Source organism: Monodelphis domestica, chromosome 3, assembly GCF_027887165.1.
Source record: "Monodelphis domestica isolate mMonDom1 chromosome 3, mMonDom1.pri, whole genome shotgun sequence".
NCBI lineage: Eukaryota > Metazoa > Chordata > Mammalia > Didelphimorphia > Didelphidae > Monodelphis > Monodelphis domestica.
This window is the reverse complement of record NC_077229.1, coordinates 5,478,622-5,502,531: the sequence shown is the minus strand read 5'-3', so window position 1 is coordinate 5,502,531 and position 23,910 is coordinate 5,478,622. Positions and strand designations below refer to the sequence as shown.

At 43.9% G+C, this 23,910-nt stretch overlaps 1 protein-coding gene across 4 annotated transcripts in view; it reads right to left on the bottom strand.

The window, feature by feature from the left end:
* The window catches only part of LOC130457875 (zinc finger protein 420-like), a 42,305-nt gene extending 18,450 nt beyond the window's left edge, over positions 1–23,855 (bottom strand). Inside the window, exons 1-3 of one of the 4 annotated variants that reach the window (XM_056820316.1) lie at positions 5,797–5,916; positions 4,403–4,509; positions 804–930 (exon numbers count right to left, since the gene is read on the bottom strand). In XM_056820316.1, coding sequence (XP_056676294.1) covers positions 804–930; positions 4,403–4,435 — 160 coding nt within the window. In that variant the 5' untranslated portion in view covers positions 4,436–4,509; positions 5,797–5,916. The other 3 variants (XM_056820315.1, XM_056820314.1, XM_056820317.1) reach the window with 3 other exon arrangements.
* Between the last annotated feature and the right edge of the window lie 55 nt (positions 23,856–23,910).

Below are 23,910 nucleotides of genomic sequence, written 5' to 3'. Positions count from 1 at the left end.
TTCAATGCTCATCTTCAAAGAAGAGCTGCTTTGGGGGGCAGCTGGGTAGCTCAGTGGATTCAGAGCCAGATCTAGAGTTGGGAGGTACTAGGTTCAAATCTGCCCTTAGACACTTGACATCTGTGACCCTGGGCAAGTCACTTGACCCCCATTGCCTAGCTCTTACCACTCTTCAGCCTTGTGAAAGGTAAAGGTTAAAAAAAAAAGAAAGCTGCTTGGGTATAAATAGAACATTTGCCCACAAATTTCAGATCTAATTAGAGGCTGGACTAGATGACTTCTGAGATTAGCTTCAGGAATATAAATCTGTAACACTGGTTTATGTTTTCACCTGAAGCTATCAAAAATAGAGGAAAAAGAATTTTAAGGAAAAGAAGGGAAAATCTCATCTTCCCATCACATAATTGAAAGATTTTATTATTTTTTTTATGAAAAACTACCACAAGGAGACCCCTGGGCCGAGATCAGCACTTATGTTTTTTAAATCACTGACAAAGGCTCAAAATCCGGTACATCTGGCTCAGAATAAAGACATTCTCTCTCTCTCTCTCTTTTAACTGCTTACCTTCCATCTTGGAGTCAATACTGTGTATTGGTTCCAAGTCAGAAGAGTGGTAAGGGCTAGGCAATGGGGATCAAGTGACTTGCCCAGGGTCACACACCTGGGAAGTGTCTGAGGCCAGATTTGAACCCAGTACCTCCTGTCTCTAGGCCTGGCTCTCAATCCACTGAGCTACCCAAGCTGTCTGCCAAGACATTCCCTTAATGGCAGATTCAGAGTTAACAGAGGAAATGGTCCTTACCCACAGAGAGTAGATTCTGCACATTCTCCAGCATGACCTCCAGGTACAGCTCTTTCTGAGAATGGTCCAGTAGACACCACTCTTCCTGGGTGAAGTCCACAGCCACATCCTTGAATGCTATTGATTCCTGTGGGGTTTGAGAAAAAGATTGTATGCTAGAACTATATTCTCCAGCATGCTGTGCACCTCCCACGGTTTCCTCCACCCTACTTCCTGGCATGGGATGGGTCTAGAAATGGACCAATCCCCTGCTAGAGAGGGACCTTTCAATCAGACCTGGAGCCTGTTCAGGGGAGCTGAGCAGAGTGGAGGAGAGAGTAGGAGCTAATTTTTTTTCTCTAAATAAAGATCTTTTCTATTTATCTTTTTTGCTTTTTTTCCTTTATTTTGAACTTCCTACACCCTGAAGCAGCAAGTCACAGGATTTAGAGCTCAGAATTCATCTAGTACAACCCTAATCTACTGCCTGGAGGAAACTGAAGCATACAAGGGATTTGCCCAAAGTCCTAACCTTGAAGATTGTCAGAGCCAGCAGCACTGCAGTCATTCAGAGCCCAGAGGAATACTGACAAAAGCATTCTGTGTCTGAAGTGAGAATCATGTTGTGAAGAGTAAAACCTGGAGAAGTGTGTTACCCCAAAATGCTTTTCCCTGTGGAATCAGGGAGATGGGAAATGCTCTCTGAGTAAAGTATGAGATTCTGTGGTGGAGAAATAGAGGTGATCTGAAATTCCTTCTCATCACAACTGTCAGAGTTGATCTGGGAAGAATATTTTTTTGAAGATTTTCCAAGAAGTGTCTAATTGAAAATGTGTTACCCTAAAAATCAAGCACATATCCTGAGAGCCCACTGACTTCCTCTCATTACGTACTTCCTCTAGACAGAGGATAAAAGGAATGTGCATTGGGGCTCTTCCTGCTCTTTTGGCATGATGCAGAATCAATAGTGATGGTGGCAAGGTAGGAATTTTGAAAAGTGGCTAACCAGCCATGGGCACATGGTTTTTATTTTGTATCCTCTTTATTCCTTGATTTCAAATAATCATTTTAATAAATCCCTTAAAAATATAATACTTTTATTATTTGAGATTTAATTTTAATTTTCATGGCTGGCAACCAGAAGGGATGAGAAAAATTCTCAATTTTTAAGATAGCCTAGATAATTTTTTAAGCCATTTCTCCTGCCAAGGCTTTTAGCCCACTCCACCCACCCACTTTCACCCTCCCAAAGCCACTTCTGCTGATTCTGCTCGCTACTGCTGCTAAATTCCAGAGGCTTGCTTCTACTCTTACTCTTGCTCCTGCTCCTGCTATTCGCCCCTGACCCTTCTCTTTCCCAGCCAAGTGAAGAAGCCCACTCATTTGTTATATTGAGAGTTTGTTGAACCACTCCGTACAATGTGCCACAGCCAAAACATTCTGTCATTATTTTATGATAAATGCCATTTATTACTGAAATATATTCAGAATATATTTCTATTTAGTTACACAGAAAGAATAAATATGATAGGAAAAGGAAGGGATGTTCCATTTTTAAAAAATATATTAGTTTGGCGATTGAGGTACTTCAAAGGAAAGATACTGACTGTAATTGGAAGTCCCAAGAAGCACAATTTATTCATTTTAAATAATTTATTAATTGACTTGTCATTTAATGTGGTAAGCTGACACTCTACAAAATCTAAAAGAAAGAAAAACAGGTAAGATGGGCTAATATAATAAAAATGACAATCCTACCCAAATTAATTATTGCCATACCTATCAAGCTACCAAAAAACTTTAAAAAGAGATCAGAGAAAATTATAACAAACTTTATCTGGAAGAACAAAAGATCAAGAATATCAAGGGAAGTAATAAACAAAATGTAAACGATGGTGGCTTAGCACTACCAGATCTTAAACTGTATTATAAAGCAGTAATCATCAAAACAATATGGTCCTGGCTAAGAGGTAGAAAGGCGGATCAATGGAATATACTAGGGGTGAATGACTTAAAAGGGAAAAAAATGGTAGTTCTGTCCTCTAGCACTGGTCATTTGTTGACATCCAGGGGAGGAACAGTCTGAGGAAAGGCTGAGTTTCCAAACATAGGAAGACACAATTCCCCAGATTTTCAATACAATCCAGAAACCTGAAACGTTAAAAGGGACATTCTACTATCCTCTACACCCATCCAGGGGCTACTCAACGTCCTGTAATGGCTTGGAGACAATATATGGAATATGCTTCAATGGACACCATCCTGTCTTGGGAGGACCATGTCTGATACAGTTCTTTGGGCCAGAACCAGAATTCCCTCTCACACAGCAAAATTCACTCTCCCACAACAGTAGCAGGGGCAGAGAGCAGTCCTTGGAGCCAGGTCTGGGAAGGAGAATTGCTCCTGATCTATCTGAAAGACATTCAGTGAGTTCAGACAGAAAAGCTGAGGCCCAGTGGGAAGGACAGCCACCACCATTAATTAGCAGGAGCAGAAAAGTCCTCATTCAGATATACTTAGAACCAGAAGGCAGAAAGAATTCCGGCCCAAAGGAAAGCAGAGAAATCTGGGAACAAAGGAGAGCAGACAGCTTCTTGTTTGGAACTCATCTACTCTAGGTGTTCCGGGTAGGCCTCACTGCTTTAAATGCCCTGCCTCTGAAGTCCTGAGATGCTGGATGTCCTCCAGTAGCACCCAAGGCCAAGACCTCAGGACCCTGCCTGCCTCTCCACCCGAGCCCTGCCCTCTATGATCTGGAATGCCACTGCCAGGAGAATGAGCTCTCTTCAGCCTAGACTCTTCCCAGGCACCAGGGCTTGATATTCTACTTGGGCAGCCATCTACAAGGCTGGTCACCCTGAGAACTTCCCCCTCACTCTCCTTCCCTCTCCCCTTAGTCCCTCCCATACTCTTTTAGTATCGGAGCAACACTGGGCTCTTTCTAGTTCCTCACAGGAGACTCTCCATCTCCTGACCTAGTTCCGGGACTCCTCTCCCACCTCCCCAGCTTTCACTACTGTCCACACTAGTCTCTGCCTCCTCAGTGCACTGGATTCCTTCAGGTCTGGATGAAAATCTCATCTGCTGCAAGAAACCTTTTCTGACCCACCTTTGTGTGACTTCCTACAATTTATCTTATACATATTGAAGGGAAAATTGTTTTATGGCCTTTATACGCTCGATCGGGAAACAAAGGATCTCCCAGAATCCTTCAGAGAAGTAACTGCAGGGACAAACTAAGTCAGACCTGGTGATTGCACTCAGCGAGTACAGGATATCAAGCATAATAGTAGAATATCGGCTCTACCTTTGAAAGGGATGCAGTTTGGTGCATCAGAGTATTACTGCAATGAATGATACTGAAGACTTCAGTGGGAAGAATGAAAGCTTTAGGGCTGGGCAGTTATCTGGGGAAGCTGAGCGCCAGCAGAGCAGCTGGGCCTGTCTGGTGGCACCCGGGCGGCTCATCCAGGCAGGGGCTGTCATGGACAGAAAACCCCGGGGAACACTGGATGGGGGGCAGCCAGGGCAGACCCTGGAGCTCCCCTGGAGGCCTGGGAAAGGACCCAGCTCTGAGTTCTGCTGGATTCCAGCCTGGCCTGGGGAGGGGCTGCACTCACCTGGGAGGGGAGCCTCAGGGTCCCGGGGGCCATTCCTCTGGCTGTGGGCTCTCTGCTGGGGCCACCCTGGGGTCCTTGAGGGGGTGGCAGAATTCCTCTGTGTGCGCCTGGGGGGAAAGAGAGAGGGGGAGGGCTCAGAGGGGCTCCCAGGCCTTTCCTGGCCTAAGGGGGGAACAGGGAGCCTCAGGCTGGGAGAGGGTCTCAGACTGGCCAGGGAGAAGCCTCCCCTCCCCCTCTGCCACCATCTTTGGCTTCATTCCATTCAGAAACCGCACTGGGTGGATGGAGGGAGCCTGCTGGGGGGAGGGGTCACTGGGGAAGGGGGGCCTGAAGCGGAGCCGGGCATCAGGTGGGGGCTGGGAGCGCGAGCTGGCATTTCTTCAGTACCCGAGAGCAGGGCTCCTCCCATGGCATGTGGGCTCGGGCACCCCCACCGGCCCCGCCAGGCTCCGGTTGGCAGCTTCTCCCCTTGGCCTGTTCTGACCAGAACATCCCCCTCGGGGAAGGGCCTGCACTGGCCTGAGCCCCGCACTTCCGTGTTGGTCCCTTTTCTGGGGTCCATTAAAGCGAGGAACGCACACGGAGACAGCCCCGCCCCTCCACAAACAGTTACACCGGGCCCAGTGCTCCTTGGAGGTGCTCTACAGAGGTCTCTTCCGCCAGGACTTTGGGAGCAGAAAGTCTCAGCAGGCAGAGGGAAAAAAAAAAAAAGAGTTCGGCCCGCGCTAGCCCAGAGAATCCCTCTCTTTCCACCCCAGGAAAAGGTCCAGAAAGTACAACTGTGAGCCTTCTTGGAACTCAAGCTGCACAAAAGAGATTCCCAGAATGCCTCGGGGTGCCGGGGAGAGGCACTGTTTATGTGACGTCATACTAAAGGCATTCTGGGAAATGGAGTCCTCCTGCCCGGGCCCGTCAGTTTACAAGCCTGCAGCCTTCTGCCCTGCTACCCCAATCCCCCCCCCCCAGCCCTGCCTCGCTTCTTCTTTACACTCGAAAATGCCTCAGACGAGAGCCCGGCACTCGGCAGCGCCCAATAAGTGTCTACTGATTCTGGGATGGCTATATCAGTGGATCGAAGCTCTACACGGCCTGGCCAAGTGGCGCATCGATCCCCGCCTTCGGACACGGACACACACACACACACTCTCCCCCCACAACGCACTTGTACAACCCAGCACACCACCTCTGCGGGGCGGCTCGAGTTTGCACATGCGCACATGCTTCCGCCAGACTCCCAGGCTCACCAGGAGGAAACCTGTCTACCCAGGGCATCCCCTTCCCCAAGCGTTTGGAAGGAGAAAGTCTCAACGGCCAGAGCAGGGAGCCCCGGACACTCCGTACCGCCCCCCTTCCCCGACCCTACGTCCATTTACTCCCTCCCCTCCCCCTCTCACCCAGTAAAGGACCCAGAAACAGTCGCAGGCCTTGCAGTAGCTGAGGCTGTCAAGGCTCTTATGACGTCAGAACCTAGGCATTCTGGGAAAGTCTTCCAGGGGGAGGACCCTAGTTTACATGAAGTCACCACGCAGGCATTCTGGGAAATGGAGCCTTTACCTGGGCTGCTGGGTTTAGGGTTACTGTGGGGGAGGGGCTATACTGCAATTGTGAGGGAGGGGGTGCAGCCTTCTCCCCCCACAGCTCTTTTCCCTTCCAGCCCTGGCCTGACTCCTCCATAGCCTGGAAAGTTCCTCCAGGGAGGGCCTGGCACAGAGCAGCTGCCTAATAAGTGTCCAATGATTGATTAATCAATCCATGGATCTCCGCATTCCGGGGCCTGTGGAAGTGGCACTAGGATCCCCCCTTCTGACAGTGAGGGAAACTGAGGCAGAGAGCAGCAGCTGACAGTCCAAGCCCAGACCCAGGCCCCCCCTCCCAGGTTCCCCTCCTCCAGGGCTCTCTCTGAACATCCTGCTGCTTCTTCTGCTTTGGGGGTCACCAGGGGCTCCCCAAAGGGGCCAACTCTCTCTCCAGGTGGGGGAATCCAATGACTGGAGAGCTGCCCTCCTGCCTGGAACCCCCAAGATCTGTGCTCAAACATGGTCTCAGGCACTGCCCAGCAGGGGGGAGGCTAGCCAAGGCCCTTCCCAAGTCTTTACCTCAGTTTCCCCCACTGTGGAATCAAGAGAATCAGAGCCTGAGCCCAGGGGCTGTGGGGAAGGTGGTCCAGAGCAGATCTGGGGGGGAAACAGAGCTGCTTCCTCGGGGTCTCCTGGGGCTCTGGGCCAGCTGAGGAGGGTCTCCCTCAGCACCTCCCCCAGCCCACAAGGCCCAAAGACTCTTCAGAGGCCTGGGGGAGGCCCAGGAACCTCCTCCTGCCCTTTGGGAGGCCACAGAATGCAGCAACAGCTGCTGAGCCCAGATGGACAGAGGACAGCCTGAAGGTGTCTGTGTGTGTCTGCAGAGCTGCTGAACTCAAGCTGTTCAGGCCTGGCTGCCTCTTCCCCTTCTTTGGGGCTTTCTGGGCAGAGGCTGGGAGGCTTTGCCCTCTCTTTCTGCAGCCCATTGGACAGTGGAGGAAACTGAGGCAAGCAGGCTAAAGTGATTAGTCCAGGGTCCTGCAGGGGGAGATCTCAGGCCTCCCTGACTGCAGAAGGCACTGAGAGCTAAAGGTCCTGAAGGCCCTGGAAGGGCTTCTCTCCCTGGACAATTCTTCCTTTGCTGGCCTAAGGGCCCCCAACTGCTGCTCTGAATTCTTCTCTGCTGTCTCTGGGGCTCAGGAGGGGAGAATACATAGGTCTGGGCTGGACATGGTCTGCCCTCTCCTTGGATGGGGGTGTTGGGGCCTCCCAGGCCCTTCCCTAGTCTCTAGACACTCCTTCCAGGCTTTGGGCCTGTCCAGGCTGAGCTGAGAGGGAGCCTGAAAGTAAGCTAAGAGGGAGCCTGAAAGGGAGGCCCAGAGGGAGTTCCTTCTGGGCCTGCCAGCCCCAGGAGCCCTGGAGGAGCTCTTTCCTGCAGACACCCCTGAAGACTGGATGTTCTCGACTTTTATAGTCCTTTTTCACATCACTTCCTGTCCTGTCCCCTCTTCTCAGGGCTAATCACAGCTTCCAAATTACCTAGCACTGACCTGGGTGGGCAACGTCTGTAGGATCCACCTCTTGTGTACATTAGAGTATAAACTGTAATGGAGGGATTCACAAGTTTCTGACTAAGTTAAAGGGAAGGAGCTTTCTAAGTGACTTGTGAGTTCTCTGACTTCGGGTTCAGTAGGGTGTTTAAGTTTGATTTGTTTAGCTAAAGATAGACAAGAGGAGAGTTAATCCTATCTTCACACCATGCATGTTCCCCATCTTGTTTAAGCCTTCCCTTCTGTGTCACAGTTAGGGCTGAGTCTGGGCTCCAGAAGACCCAGAAGGGCTCCCAAGTGTCCCAGGACACATTTTTACCCAGAACCTCTGCTCTCCAGGCCAGGATCTCTATGCATGGAGCCATCTGGCTGCCCCTGGACTCGGCCTCTTCCCGGAACTTTTCCATTACAACCCTCCTGGTGCTTTCAGGCATTCCCCCCCATGCTCCCCCCCCCCCAGGCGGGGGTCCTATATCCCCTGCAGACCAGGCCCCCAAATTAGCTCTCCTCCAGCCAGAAACCTCTCCCCCGTCGGCCTGCCTCCAGGTTTTTCGCATCAAAGAGAGGAGGTTGGGGGATGAGGGACTCTTGGGTTCTCAGTTCATGTAAGTCATAGGAACTTCTGGATCACAGACAGCTCAGAACCCTTTTGACCCTGGCTTCTTACTCTGTCCCCCTGAGCCCTCAGAGGACCCACCAGCCCCCCATTATCTTGGGGGCACCTTCTGGCCGCTGCAGCCTCCTCCAGGGACAGAAAGAACAGTATAAATGGGTTCACAGCCTTAGAAGAGTTTCTCAGGGAACGGGCTGAGACCAGGCTCTTCCCCTGGTTCATGCACAACCCCATGTTGGGGAATAGATTCCTCCTGTGAGGGGTAGCTTCATTAAATTTCTTTATGACCTTGATTTCTGTTCATATACACACGCACACACAGATGGACAGGGCTTGGGCGCAGATATCCTCTGTCTCTATTCCTGGGGTCAGCCCACTGTGCCTCCTTAGAGGCTTGTCCTCTCCAAGCACCCCAGGATGCTCTGTCCCCTCTCCTGGCTCCTGCCCTCCCCCACCTCTGCCCCGTGTCTCAGAGGCTGACTCCAGGCTGGAGCCCAGCCATCCCAGCTGGATTTTTCTCCCATCGCCAGCCCATACCTCCTGGAGGAGCCACGACTCCCCCGCCACAGCAGATGGGAAGAAAAAGGGCTCTTTCTGTGTGTGCCATGAAGGCCCTTTTGGGCAGTCATGAATGGATTCTACCTTTGTGGACAATAATCTGGAGGGATGATGCTCAAAGGGCTCTGAGAGCCTCCATAGCCTTCCAGGCATATCCTATTATACATACTATTTACATATGTATTTACAATTTTGTTGGCTATGTGGCATAATGTCATTGTGTTATGTAATGTAGTTATGTATGTTGTAATGTAAGTCAGTATCACTTTATTTACTTTAATCCTAAGTAAATCCTCAGCTTCAAAATATTCCTGTCTACCTATATTCCTATACGGAACTAAGTATTTAACTATTTTTGTTAGTAACTAATTAATAACTAATTGTAACATCGTCAATACCAAAGCTATACATTGGTTCACTCATTCACATAGTAAATCAATGTAGCCTAACCATGTTTTGTGTTTGTTTTTATTATATTATGTTGTTTTGACAGTGTTATGACTACTATTGTTAGTGTTATGTTACTGTAGCACATAATATACTTACCACTCCTTCAGATCTTTCCTTCTCTTCTCATCTTATCTTGCTTGAATAATTCTTCTCCAATTTCATGGTAGTAAATGTATTTATGAATGTTTGTTTGTGAATATGTTATGTTATTTTGTGTTATAATACATTCCCCAAAATTTCTTAATTCATTAGTCCATTAATCCTGTGATCTTCTTCATTATAAATTCCATTCAAAGTCATTATTTCAATATTTATAAGTCCTTCCAGTCTATTAACAATATCCATTAATTTCTTTTATTCTTCTCTTTATCTGCACAATGTCCTCTTCCATCCTATGTTCTCTTCCACTGGAATAGACCTCTACTTACTAATCTTTCTGACTGCAGATTCAATTTGCCTGATGATTCTCACTTTCTACAATTTATTCTTCAATAACTTGTACATTTTCATTATTAATACCATGTGCTAATTTTATATGTGAATAATGATACCATGAATTTCTACCCAAAACTTTTACCAAAGATGGAGGAACTAATACAATTGTGTAAGTACCTACCCAACTCTCTTGTGTTGCTGATGTTTTAGCAAAATTTTGACTTACACAAAATCTACTGGTTTGAAATTATGGAGAGAATAATCCAATAGACCAGCTTTGATCAATACTCCCATATCATGTAATCCTTTGAGTCGTTGTAAAGCATTTAAGTATGAAGTAAGTTGACAATCTCCTTCTAAGAGAGATGTATAGACTGTCTTGTCTTTGCCTGTAATCTGTTCTTGATCTTGTATGTAGGTAAAACAAAGCTATGGGAAGAATATCTGGCCATTTTAACTAAGTTTCAGCACAGATCTTTCTGCACCATAATCTTGAATTACCTATTTACATGCTCCACTTGACCTGAACTTTGTGGGTGATAAGGAACATGATATTTGGATGTTATTCCTAGATTCTCATAGACTCTTTTCAGGATACACTGGGTAAAATGAGATCCCTTATCAGAGTCTATGCTAAGTGGAACTCCAAATCTAAGAATACTTTCCTTAATCAACACTTTTACTACAAAGCTAGCTGTATTTATATTTGATGGAAATGCTTCAGGCCACTTAATCTGTCCACAATTACCAGACAAACATGTACCTTCCAGCTTTTGGCTTGCTGATGTAATCAATCTGCAGAGTCTCAGCTTTTGGCATGCTGATACAATGTGACATGGAAATCACTTTAAAAGACTGATATATATTAATTTAAGGTCTCCAAGGAATTCAGCTATGTAATTCCTAAATGAAAACTCAAATCAGCAGTCAACCTTTTATGGAGTTTTTAATTACAAACAGGAGGAAGAAAGGTATTAAAGAGAGAGAGAGAGAGAGAGAGAGAGAGAGAGAGAGAGAGAGAGAGAGAGAGAGAGACAGAGAGAGAGAGAGAGAGAGACAGAGAGAGAGAAAGAGAGAGAGAGAGACAGAGAGAGAGAGAGAGAGAGAGAGAGAGAGAGAGAGAGAGAGAGAGAGAGAGAGAGAGAGAGAGAGGGAGAGAGAGAGAGAAAGGGGAGAGAAGGGAATAGGGCTTAAATACCCCCTCTGCTTAGGCTGGGCCAAAGGCCCAAGCCCTTAGATAGCTGAGGCAAAGAAAAGAGATCAGTCCCTATCACTCATGTGACCAAAATGGAGAAACAATCTCAGGGGCCTCCACCTCCAGCCTCCTTCAGAGCAAGCCCTCCTCTCAGACCTCTCCAGGAGCTCTCCCTCCAGGACCTCTCTCCTCTCAGCCTCCTTCAGAGCAAAACCTCTCAGAGCAAAACCTCCTCCTTGTCCTCAGACCCCGCTATCTTTAAGGAAACCATCTAAGTTCCCTCCCCTCAGTTCTCACATCTACCAATCACTGTCGATATCTCCCCTGTGCCAATGGTGGCTCTAGCTTAACCCAGGACCACCCAGAGGTCTGTTTCCTTTGCACATGTCTGTTGAAGGTCATATTCTCAAATAATTAAATCTTGATCTTTGCTGCAGCCCTTCCTAAATCCTGTTACTCTGAGTAGGGTGGAGATTGTAAGTTCCAAGACTTGGTTCTGTCATTCCAAGTATCTCTATTGTATCAATTCTAAAATCAATCATGACTCAAAGAACTTCCTGTTCTATGCTTAAGTATAGGTCAAAGCCCTTTTCATTGTTCAGCAAAAGGTTTCTGTCCTAAAGTAGTCTTAAGTAGGGAGGAGAAGGATCCTCCCATGCCAAGGAGTTTCACATTCCAATAGAGTTCTTACTATCAGTGGGAAATTTTTTCAAGTATGAAATTTCCCAATGGGGAAATTTCCAACATTCATAAGTCTAAGAAATTTTAAGGTTTACACTGATATAATCAATCTGCAGACTCTCAAATGGACAATATGGTAAAGGTCTACTACCTAAACCTTTCTGATTGAATGCCCCTTGAAGATTGGATTTTTGGCAAACAGAACAGCTTGTACAGATCTTATTTGCTACAGTACTTTTGCCAGTGAGCTACCCACTGTCTTTTCACAGAGTCAATTACAGCTTGAGTAACAAAATGACCTTTTGTGTGAATGGCTTGACACAAATAGGTATACATGTCTTTTGGTAACAGGGGTTTTCCAGTATCTGCAATCCATATTCCATGTTCTTTCCTTTCTCCAAACGTCTCCTTCCATTTCTTAATTTCTGAGTCTACATAAGCTTTTTCTAGATCATCAGATTCAATAGTTGACAAGTTTATGACATATACTGGAGCATTCCTGGCAGCAAATTTCATAGTTATATCAGCTCTATGATTTCCTTTAGAGACTGAATCTGCCACAACACAAAGTATTCATTCTAAGACAGAAGGTAAGGGTTAAAAAAAAAAACGAATCCCAACACGTGTACCCCAAGTGAGTGAGTTCTTCATTGGCAAGGGGATTTAACTCATTTTTTCTCTTTTATTATCCTGCCCATGGTAAAAGCTGCTGCTCTAATAATATGCTGGACATTTTCAGAAAAGATCTTTGCTCTCCACACATGCCCTCCCAGATGGATAAGTCATTCCATCTAAGGTCATAAACAGGAGGGTGCTGAGCCCTAAAAATCTGCAGCCTACTCTGGGATATCAAAAACAACAGCATCCCTGCTCAACTGAGCCTGGCTGCTGGTATCTCAGAGCAGCTGCTGCAGTCCATTGATAGGGAGCCAAACATCCTCCACTCTGTCTGTGCCCTGGAATAGGGCTGGCCAGGGTTCAATTCATTCACGTAAAGCTGATCATTAGGTGTATTTATCTAATATTTGTGACCCTACATTGTAAACTGATACCTCCAAACTGTGAGCCATGGCAGCTTCCTCATTCTTGGGGAACTCGTGTTCTGAATGTTGTCACTGTCGTGGCAGGTTTCTGTCCACCCTAACCAGCTCCTGTAATGGCAGTCTGAAGTCAGTGAAAGTACCGAAAACCTTCTGTTATATGGATTCCTGTCACTAGATATGACGCTGAGGGAGTTGTCTGGCATGAGTAGGAAGGCCCGGTTGTGACACACTGGATTCTAATCCATGTAAGATCTTGATCCAGAGTGTTGTTTCCAATAGGCAACTTTGTTGCAACCCAGTCTGGGTGTTCTCTTAGACTATGTCACACTAAGACCTCGGCCTAGAATGCATTTCCTGATTGGCAAAAGGAATTCATCCAGTTCAAGCTGCCAGATATGACTAAACATGGCCCCCAAACACAGGCATGAACCATATCCCATGAGGACCTCACCTCCTCACCACTGAATCATCAGTTTGCTAGCACTGATGTGGTGCCTAATAATCCAGCAATCTTAGGGCCTTGTCAGCATTGTGGGGAGCATCCTGCTGAGGGGCATTTGTTTGTATAGCATCGAGAGTGTTCTTTTAGAAAGGAATTCCACAAAACAATATTAATGTACAACAAATGTGAGGAGTGCCCTAATACTCCCAATAACAGGAAATGTACAGCTTGTTGTCTTAAGAAATGTATTCAATTAGGAACGTCTTGGGTTCCAGAGCCTTTGAGATGTGTTATTGATAAATGGGGCCCTGAAGCCATTTTTAATACTTTAAAAAGTTTCAAGAAAGGAAAAGGACACCTAAGACTCTTGACAAAACACTCGATGTACCAGCCAAAAGCAGCTGAATCATTACATCCAGCCATGAATCAAAACATGCCATTGACAGAAGAGAAGGTGGATTTGACTCCAGAGTAATATAATCAGACATCATTATTGGTCGTGTATTTGTGTTCTGTATCCTGAAAAGAGAACGCCTGTCCTGGATTGCCCCTATTTCATACAGACAGCCCTCTGGGTGAGGAAATTCTCATCGAGGCTCCTCTGAAGGTCTACCCTACTAGTAGGCTGGCCAAGGGAGTATTGTTCATTGCCTCTATATCATTGATCATCAATCACGTGATCATGTAGGATCCTTTAAAGAAGTCACCGTGAGGACCATTTTAGGGAGGATGAGGCCCAGGTAGGTCACTAACTGTGCCGCAGACATCCATTATAATAGCAGAACACGGGCCTCAGTGCTAGAAGGGATGGAGTATGGTGTATCAGAATATTAAAACAATTCATGACATCAAAGACTTCTGTGGGAGGAATCACAGCTCAGGTCTGTGTCCTCATCTGAGGAAGCTGAAAGTCTGCAGAAGGAGCTGGGCTCCCTGGGAATGGCGGGTGACTCCTGGCCTGAGGAGATCCAGGAAACAAGCTCAGCCCATCCAGGGGCCCTTTCTTTGAGCCTGGGAATATTCATGCAAACTCCTGCCTCCCTGAGGACAGTGGACCAGAGGCTCCTGTGACCTCAGGAGTCTGAGAGCTCTGGAGGATTCAGTCCATTTTCTTCTCTTAATCACGAGCTGTAAACCTCAAAATTTCTCAGACTTATGAATGTTAGGGGTTTCCCCCATTGGGGAATCTTCTACTTAAAAGAATTCCCTAGCAGATGGTGAGAACTCTACTTGAGTGTGGGGGCTCCTTGCCTTGGGAATATCCCTACTCCACCCTTCTTAGGACTGTTTTAGGACAGAGAGCTCCTTGAGAACAATGAAAAGTACTTTGATCCATGCTTATGGAAGGGACAGGAAGTTCTTTGAGTCATGACTGTTTTAGAATTGATACAATGGGATACTAAGTACCTATAAAGGTGGGGCAACTTATAAACTACTTAAACCTAACAGGGTGATAATTTATTCAGAGGTTTATTCTAATGAAATTTGTCAACACAGCAGCATTTTTTTCCTGACTTACTAAAGAGATTAAAACTACTCAGCTGTGAATTCAAAATGGGAGATCCTTTAGAAACATCTACAGTGATTGGTAGATGTAAGGACTTAGGGGAGGTGACAGAGAAGATTTTGCCCTTAAAAATAAGAGCTCAGGGAAGAGCTGGGAAGTCATTCTGAAACATTCAGATTGGAGAGACTCATTCTGAGGAGACTGATTCTGAAACATTCAGATGGAGGAGGGAGCTGGTGAAAGCAGCTGAGATGCTGCTGGCCTGGTGTCATTAGAAATCCTTACTTAGACAGATCTTATGGTGAGTTATAAAAAAAAACTGACTGATTTCTCTCTTAAGACTCAGGTCTAGGCCATATTGGCTTTGAGGTCCTTCATACTTATTCCTTTCTCTCTCTCTCTTTCTTTGATTACTCATTGTATTGTTAATTAAAATCTCTATAAAACCCAATTGACTTGGGTATTTGAATAATTGGGAATATTTCCCTGGTGACCACCTTATATATGATTTAAAAACCAAGACACTGTAGTGAAACATATTTCTGCGGTCAAAATTACTCACTCTCTCTTATGTCCATCACAATTTATATCTTCCACCATTTTAACTCACTACAGTTTAAGACCTCAATCATTTTAAATCTCACAGAGCTGAACTCAGGACTTGGGATCAAAGGTTCCAACCCTCTGACCAAACCCCCCATTTCCTACTGTCCTCTGTACCCTCCAGCCAGGTAATGCCTTTGCTAAGGGTCTGTGTGAAATTTAGATTTACTCTACCCTCCTTAGTTTTTAGAATTCTAGCAACCAGGAATGTATATACCACCACTTAAGGATTAACTGTAGGGGAGGATGGCTCATGACCAGCATGTACTAGCAAGTGAAAAATCAGAAACAACTGACTGACCCCCTGGGCTGTCCTAAGCCAAGCTTAAGCTACCATTGGTACATGTGAGAAGCAGGAAGTGATGTAATAAACTGCCTAGATATTTTGTGTCACTTCCTGTGATTGCTTTCTCGGCTGTGATGGGAGCTCTTGGCTGAGTTTGGTGTTTTGAGGCTTGGTGGTGACGTTTTTGGGAGAAGCTGATTTAGGTGAGGTGTCCTCCCTGAGTGACCTTGGTGAGTAAACCAAGGCTGATTCCTCCTTTCCTTGACCTCCTGAAAGGCACTATCCTCCAATGAGGCCCCTAATCTTGGAGGAGGCTTCGTGGCTGGAAGCCAAGCTAGATTTAATCTTCTGAGAAGGTCCCTTGACTGAGGCCTCTGAACTCCCTTTGCCAGAGAAATCTCCTACCCTTACCCTCCTCTCCTTCTTAATTTCTTTCTTCTATTGTAATTAAACCATCATAAAAATCCCAAACTGACTTGAGTATTTCATTGGGATTGAATTTTAATCCCTGGAAACCACTAATATAATATATTCAATCAGCATTCCTAGTTTTAACCTTAACAACTGTAAGACACCCATGAAACACCTGCCCAATGTTTCTGGGGGTTCTTGGTTCCAGGTGGGCTGGGTGCCACCTGCAGCTTCCACTCACCACAATTAATGTTTGGATCTTGTAATATTTAAAATAGTTGATGTCATAAATTGTTATATTTAAAATAGTTAGAGACATAAACTGTAGTGAGTTAAAATGGTGGAAGATATAAATTGTGATATAAGAGAGGGTGAGTAAATTTGAGCGCAGAAAATATGTTTCCACTACAGTGTCTTGGTTTTTAAATCAAATATAAGGTGGTCACCAGGGAAATATTCCCAGTTATTCAAATACCCAAGTCAACTGGGTTTTATAGAGATTTTAATTAATACAAATGTGGAATTAAAGAAAAGAGAGAAAGAGAGAAAAAGGAAATAAGTATGAAGGGCCTTAAGCCAACATGGCCTAGACCTGAGTCTTAAGAGAGAGATCAGTAAGTCAGTCTTTTAACACTCACCACAAGGTCTGTCTAAGCAAGGATTCTAGTGACACCAGGCCAGCTCCATCTCAGCTGACTTCACCAGAGAGAGTTCCAGCCAGAGTCCTCCTTAAAGAGCCTTCCAGCCAGAGATTGTTCCAAAGGGCCTCTCTCCAGAGCCTCCAGAGGGACAGAGTCCCCTCAAAGGAGCTCCAGCAAGACCTCCTTAGAGATTATCCTCCAAGAGCTTCCCTTCTCCAGAGCCTCTCTCAAGAGATTCTTCCCAAGTGATCCTTATCTGAGCTTCAAAAGGATTGTCTTCTCAAGAGATTCTGCTTTTTCTTATATAGTGGTTTTTCTCCTATGTCACCTCCCCTAAGTTCTTACATCTACCAATCACTGTAGACATTTTCCAAAGGACTGCCCATCTGAACTCCTGCTAAGTCGACTAATCTCCTTAGTAAGTCTGAACCAGTGAAAACACAGCTGAGTCAACTAATCTCATTAAGAGAAAACTTGCCTGAGCCTTTTAGGTACCTAGCATCTCATTGTATCAATTCTAAAAAACAAGCATGGCTTAAAGAACTCCTTGCCTTATTATAAGCATGGGTCCAAGTACTTTCATTGTTTGGCAAGGAATTTTCTCCCCTAAAGCAGTCTTAAGTATGGGTGGAGTAGAGGTCCTCCCATAGCAAGGATTTTTCTCCCCTAAAGCAGTCTTAAGTATGGGTGGAGTAGAGGTCCTCCCATTTCTCATCGTGGCGAGTTCTCACATCAAAATGGGGAATGTTTCCCAATAGGGAATTTGTTCCAATGGAGGATTCCTCAATGTGGAAATTTTTAACATTCACAAATCTGAGAAATTTCAAGATTTACAATCTTCAGCTTAGGACAAAGGTCCAGAGATGTCTCTGATCCCCACAATATTTTCCATGGAAGTAACAACATGAAGTGCAGGAACCCACCAGGCAGGGCAGAGCCAGGGGTCACCAGGTCAGATGGCCGCCCTGGCCCTGACTGGCCTTCAGGAACCAGAAGTGCTGTTTAATGCCATCTTCCTGCCAGGCTCCTGCCTCAGTCACTCCCCAGCTCCCACCAGGGCCTGCTCTCCTCCCTGGGGCAGCTCTCCTCAGCCAGCCCAACCAAGCCCTCTCCCCTGACGCCCCTCTACCCATCCTGATGCCAGTCCCTGCTAGGCTCTTTCCTCCTGGGGCTGAGGAAGCCCAATGCTGTCTGACACAATCCCATTCCCCAGCTCTTACCACTGAGGCCCTCCTGTGGCCAGGGGGGAAAGGCTGTCAGCAGGGAATGTGGGGGAGAAGCTCAGGGCCTGCCCTAGAGGCTTCCTTTGCTGTGAGGACAGAACAAGGTGCTGGGTGTGCTCAGCAGCACCCAACCTGCCCCAGCCTTCCCCCACTTCTTATTGTCTAATAAGGCCCAAAGGCCTGGTGAAGGCTGACCCACTGCCTGACCAAGGAAGCAGCTTCATGGCATGTCCTCTGGCCTGGAGGAAGAAGCTTGACTAGAGCCCTTCTCAGCAGCCCTTCCAGCCCTGTCCGCAGTGCCCAGCCCTTTCCGTGGTCTAAGAACTCTCCTTTTTCTGGCTGTACCTCACCTAATCTCCCCCAAACTCCTTCCGAAGCCCCACTGGCAGGCCTGACTGACCCGCCCAAGCCCGGGGCCTGGAGGACAGGAGCAGAGTCTGTCCCTGGGGCATCCCTGGAGCTGGGGACCTTAGTCATCCCCGCTGAGGGAGTGAGTAACACTGGGGGGATGTAAAAATGGATATTTGAACCCCAGACTTCAATTCCCAGAAGTCCTTGGTACTTCCCAGAATTCCCAATAATCTCACCTGAGTCACCACCTGGGCAAGATCACAATTGGTATTTAAATGGGCTCTCTGCCTCCCAAGAGCCTCTTCTTCTACTCGCAGATTGCAATATGTAGTAAGTAGGCTGTGAATGGGCTAATCAGCCCTAGGCATGTGGTTTATTATTTTGTATCCTTGATTTCTAATAATCTTTAATAAACCTCCTAAAAATATAATATTTTTATCAGGGAAACTCTACTTCTTTAGTCATAACGGGATTATTAGTTGATTATATGGTCAGAAGCTAATATTTTAATTCTTCAAATTTAGAAAAGTCCCTATTCTTCCTGATATATTTAGGCTCATGCTATGGCTGCTCCTAATGCAGAAGAGAAACCCCAATTTCATGGGGGAGGGGGGAATTTAGAGTTCTGGCTCCTGCAGCAGGTATGTGGTACTGTAAAATTTAATCTCTAATATCTATTATAGTTAAGAAGGTTTATTAGTGATCATTAGAAATCAAGGAGTAAAAAAGATACAAAATAAAAACCACATGCCCATGCCTGATTAGCCAGTTCAAACATTTGCCTTACCACCACCAAGCTCGGTCCCAGAAGTAAAGAGGTAGGACTTTCCATATCCCCACCTAATATCCTCTATCTATAGGAAGTACATAATGATAGGAAATCAGTGGGATCCTGGGAAATGTAGTTCATTTTTTTAAAGTAACAGATTTTCAATAATATATATCCCCCTAAGATCTATGGAAGTCTGGTCTCTCCAATGGATCTCGTAAACATAACCAACTTTGAAATTACAATAATTTGGGGATAAAAGGAAAAGAGAACAAAACGAATGATTGCTAGGTGCACTGACAAAAAGCCAGTTAGGGGGCAGTCCCCTTTGGCATAAGAGAATACATACAAAACAAATGCATTCAATCACACACAATTCAAATCACCACATCCCAAAGTTTACTCTGGATCTTCTGGTGCAGCTTGTGGTCTGTGGAGTTATTTTCATAATGCCTTCTCCAAACAGTTCACTTTCTGGATAAGGAGAGGTGCATGTTTCTTAACCTAAAATTATTCTCATAAAGAATTTAAATTTTGCAATTTAGAATAATAATACTAATACATTCCCCACTGAAGAGGATGTTGAAAAACACAGGGATCATTTAGGAATGCATGGCTGAGTTATGAGGTATATGAATCAATTAGTAAAAGGAAAAAAAACCCCAAAAACATAAAAGAAAAATACATGAAAGACAAAGTACACTTTTTTGGGAGAAAGAAAACTCCAAAATCAGAATCAAAATATCAAAAATTTATGTACATAAAATTTTGAGTAAACAATAATAAATTCATAACAGGCCCTTATATTAGATTCCAATTAAAGTAATTTCTATCCCACAAATTGGTAGGACAAAATGCAGTACTATTTTACTCACCCATTTTCAGTTAAGACTACAGGAAATTGCCACATAATAAAAGACAGAAATGAGACTAGATTATAGGAGCCAGGTAGGAGCCAAATTTGAGATACTTGGTAGAATGTGGGACAAGGAAGACCTGCCTCCGACATATGTCAAAACAGCTACAACCTCAAACCCCAAACAAGATCAAGTCCTCTTATCTTGGCTCAGATTTTCATCAATCCCATCAGGATCCCATCAAACCCATCTTTGACCTTGTGCTTGATAGGCACTATGAAGTTTAGCTTTGTGTTTCTTTGGCACTGTGTAATAGCTCTTTTTGTATTCTCTTGTCCTGGAATCTGACAAAATAATTAAGCAAAGTCCCATAATTATTTTTAAACAATCAATGGCATCATTTTGATAGTCTAAACTTTTTCGGTATGCATTGATATTAGGGCAAATGTATTTTAAACTTATATTACTGCAAAAATCAAAAAAGTTAAATAAGATCTTCTCAATACTGGTGATGTGTTTCAAAAACAAAAAGGAGTGAAAAAATAAAATTGAAATAGTATATTGCACATGCAAGCAAAAACAATACTAAAAAAAGTTTTAAAAATCAAAAATATATAGCTTACAATCATTGACACTGTGTCAGTTAAGGAAATGTAGAATACAAATGTTTCTCAACAACAACAAAAAAAAGAGATCCATTTCCTCTTCAAACCTGGCCATGATCCACTACGAGTGCAAGCAAATGATTTTCACAATAAATCAGTAATACAGTAGATGATGCACATTCAAAGAAGTACCAAAATTCACAATAGCCCAGTTAATTACAATAGCAAACAAACCCATTATCATATTTCATATAACTTGCTGTATGAGAAAAAAAAAACCTTTGAACTGATGGATATTTGTCACAATTTTTACAGACATAGCAAATCTTTAAATCTCGGCAAATATATTTCTAAACAAAGTAAAACTTATTTAGGTCTAGAACATGACCAAGAAATCTAGATTGTATAATAGAATAAACTAAACTGAAGAATTTTGCAGGAGCTCTTTTTGGCTTCCTGCTTCATAGAAATACCTTGGTAGGAACATTTCTTTTTTTTCTCTACTTTTTAATACAACATTCTTTATAATATAAATATTTTTTAAAATCATTCATTTAGAAACCACTAGTTAATTAAAATTATTTCTGAAGACCCCTTAGAATTACCATTTAAATTCTTAACTCATTAAATTCTGCAAAGGCTGTTAGCCAGGTTGAGTCCATCCATCATCTATGTGACAATTAACAAAAGCAAAATGTAAAAAAAAAGCTGTTTTAGAGATTTACAATATTTTGTTCAGTATAGTTATAATGGAAAGGTAACAGAATATATCTAATAGTTAAAGCACAGTAGATTAAACTGATTCAGTGTAACAGAATAATATTGGATACATTAATGTATGAAATTAAAACAGCAAAATTAAATCTTAAACAAAACAATCAGCAAAATACAATAAGATACAGACTTTCATTAAAAAAAAATTGAGTCCATGTACCCTTGCCGATCAATATTTTAATTGCCTTGTGATCTGAAAAGGCTGCAGTTAATATTTCTGCTTTTCTGCATTTGAGTGCCATGTTTCTATGACCTAGTGTATCATCTATTTTTGTGAATGTGCCATGTGGTGCTGAAAAGAAGGTGTATTCTTTTTTGTCCCTATTTATTTTTCTCCATATGTCTATTAACTCTAATTTTTCTAAGATTTCATTGACCTCTTTTACCTCTTTCTTGTTTATTTTTTGGTTTGATTTATCTAAATTTGATAGTGGTTGGTTCAAGTCTCCCACTAATATGGTTTTACTGTCTATTTCCTCCTTCAATTCTCCTAGTTTCTCCATTAAAAATTTGGATGCTATACCATTTGGTGCATACATGCTGATTAGTGATATTTCCTCATTGTCTATACTCCCTTTTAGCAGAATATATTTACCTTCCCTATCCCTTTTGATCAGGTCTATTTGTGCTTTGGCTTTGTCAGATATCATGATTGCAACTCCTGCCTTCTTTCTATCAGTTGAGGCCCAGAAGGTCTTACTCCAACCTTTAATTCTGATCTTGTGAGTATCTACCCGCATCAGGTGTGTTTCTTGTAGACAACATATGGTAGGATTCTGGATTCTAATCCACTCTCCTATTCATCAACCTTTTATGGCAACTTCATCCTATTCACGTTCAAAATTATGATCGTCACTTCTGAATTCCCGAGCATTTTGATATCCTCTCCTATTTCTGACCTTTCTTCTTTTGCTATATCCTATTAAAACAGTGATTTAATTTTAATAAGTCCCTCTAATCCTCTCCCTTGATATGCTTCCCTTTCTGGCCCCTCCCTTTTTGTTCCCTTCTTGTATTTTTTTTAGGGTCTGTTAATTTCCCTCCCCCCTCTCCTTCCCTCCCTTTTTGAACTCTATCCTCCTATCCCCCTTAGTTTTACCTTCTCCATAACCCTGTTGGATAAGATAACCAATGTAACAAAAATCAGAAGGGAAATAACAAACTGAGAAACAATTGTCATAACAAAAACCTCTGACAAAGGTCTAATTACTCAAATTTACAAAGAGCTAAATCCATTATACAAAAAAAAGCAAGCCATTCTCCAATGGGCAAGGGACATAAACAGGCAGTTTTCAGTCAAAGAAATGAAAACTATTAATAAGTACATGAAAAAGTGCTCTAAATCTCTTATAATCAGAGAGATACAAATCAAAACAACTCTGAGGTACCACCTCACACCTAACAGATTGGCTAACATGACAGCAGAGGAAAAGTAATGAATGCTGGAGAGGATGTGGCAAAGTGGGAACATTAATTCATTGCTGTTGGAGTTGTGAATTGATCCAACCATTCTGGAGGGCAATTTGGAACTATGCCCAAAGGGTGATAAGAGACTGTCTGCCCTTCAATCCAGCCACAGCACTGCTGGGTTTGTACCCCAAATAAATAATAAGGAAAAAGACATGTACAAGAATATTCATGTCTGCGTTCTTTGTGGTGGCAAAAAAATTGGAAAATGAGGCGATGCTCTTCAATTGGGGAATGGATGAACAAATTGTGGTATATGTTGGTGACAGAATACTATTGTGCCCAAAGGAATAATAAAGTGGAGGAATTCCATGGGAACTGGAACAACCTCCAGGAAGTGATGCAGAGCGAAAGGAGCAGAACCAGTAGAACAATGTACACAGAGACTGATACACTGTGGTACAATTGAATGTAATGGACTCCCCCATTGGTGGTAATGCATTGATACTGAGCAACTTCAGAGGGTCACTGGAGAAAAAACACTATCCACATCCAGAGGGAAAACTGTGGGAGTAAAAACACTAAATAAAAACAATTGCTTAATGACATGGGTCAAAGGGGATATGATGGGGATATAGACTATAAATGAGCATCCTAGTCCAAATACCAACAACATGGAAAGGGGTTCTGATCAAGAACACAAGCCATACCCAGTGAAACTGTGCGTCGGCTATGGGAGAGGCAGTGAGAGGGAAAGGAGGAATAGAAAATGATTTTTGTAACAAAGGAACAATGATTGAAATTGAAAAAATAAAAATTAAATTCAATTAAAAAATAAAATAAAATAATTTTCATTTTCTCTCATGTTTAATTTAATTTTTTTACCTGAATTAATTGCCTGCATTTTTACTGTTGGCCAGTAGGTGGCAGTGCAGTGGTTTGTGGGATCATAAGCAACGGAGCAGGGTCCCCAAGGACTACGGGAAGTGCTGAGGAGAAAAGCCCATACTGAGGATGCCAGCTTGGCAGCCAAGCAGTGGTCTCGTGGCTGCCCCTTGTGTCCTGGGGCCTCAGAAAAGAGGAGACAGAAATAGAAATTACTGTCTAGGTTGCTACATTTTCCTTGCTATTCTGTCACTGCCATTAGGGCCCCCTAGCCATGCTGACAGATAAGTCCAGCAAGTAACAAAACCAGGAAGAGAAGAGAGGGAAATCTGCCCTTCCCTCAGTTTCTCAAACTTTTTCCCCTACCACTAACTCACACATCAAGTCTCAGGAGGCAACTGTGGCTTCCTGTTTTGCCTGGGTCTCCCAGAAGGGCACTCCAGGGGTCAGTGTAAGAAACATCCACCCTGACCCATGTCTCCTGATTTCATGACTTTATGGCTGCCTTTTTCTTCCTGCCATTCTATCCTTGTGATCTCATCCACTCCATGATTTCCTTCACAAAATTGGAATTTATACTTGGAACCACTTAATCCAAAACAATTTTTTAAAAAGGGGAGGTTTTGGCCACTCTAGAAAAGAATGAATTGAAGGTTTATATGTACATATATATAAAAGTATACTGGTATAAAAATTAAATTAGTA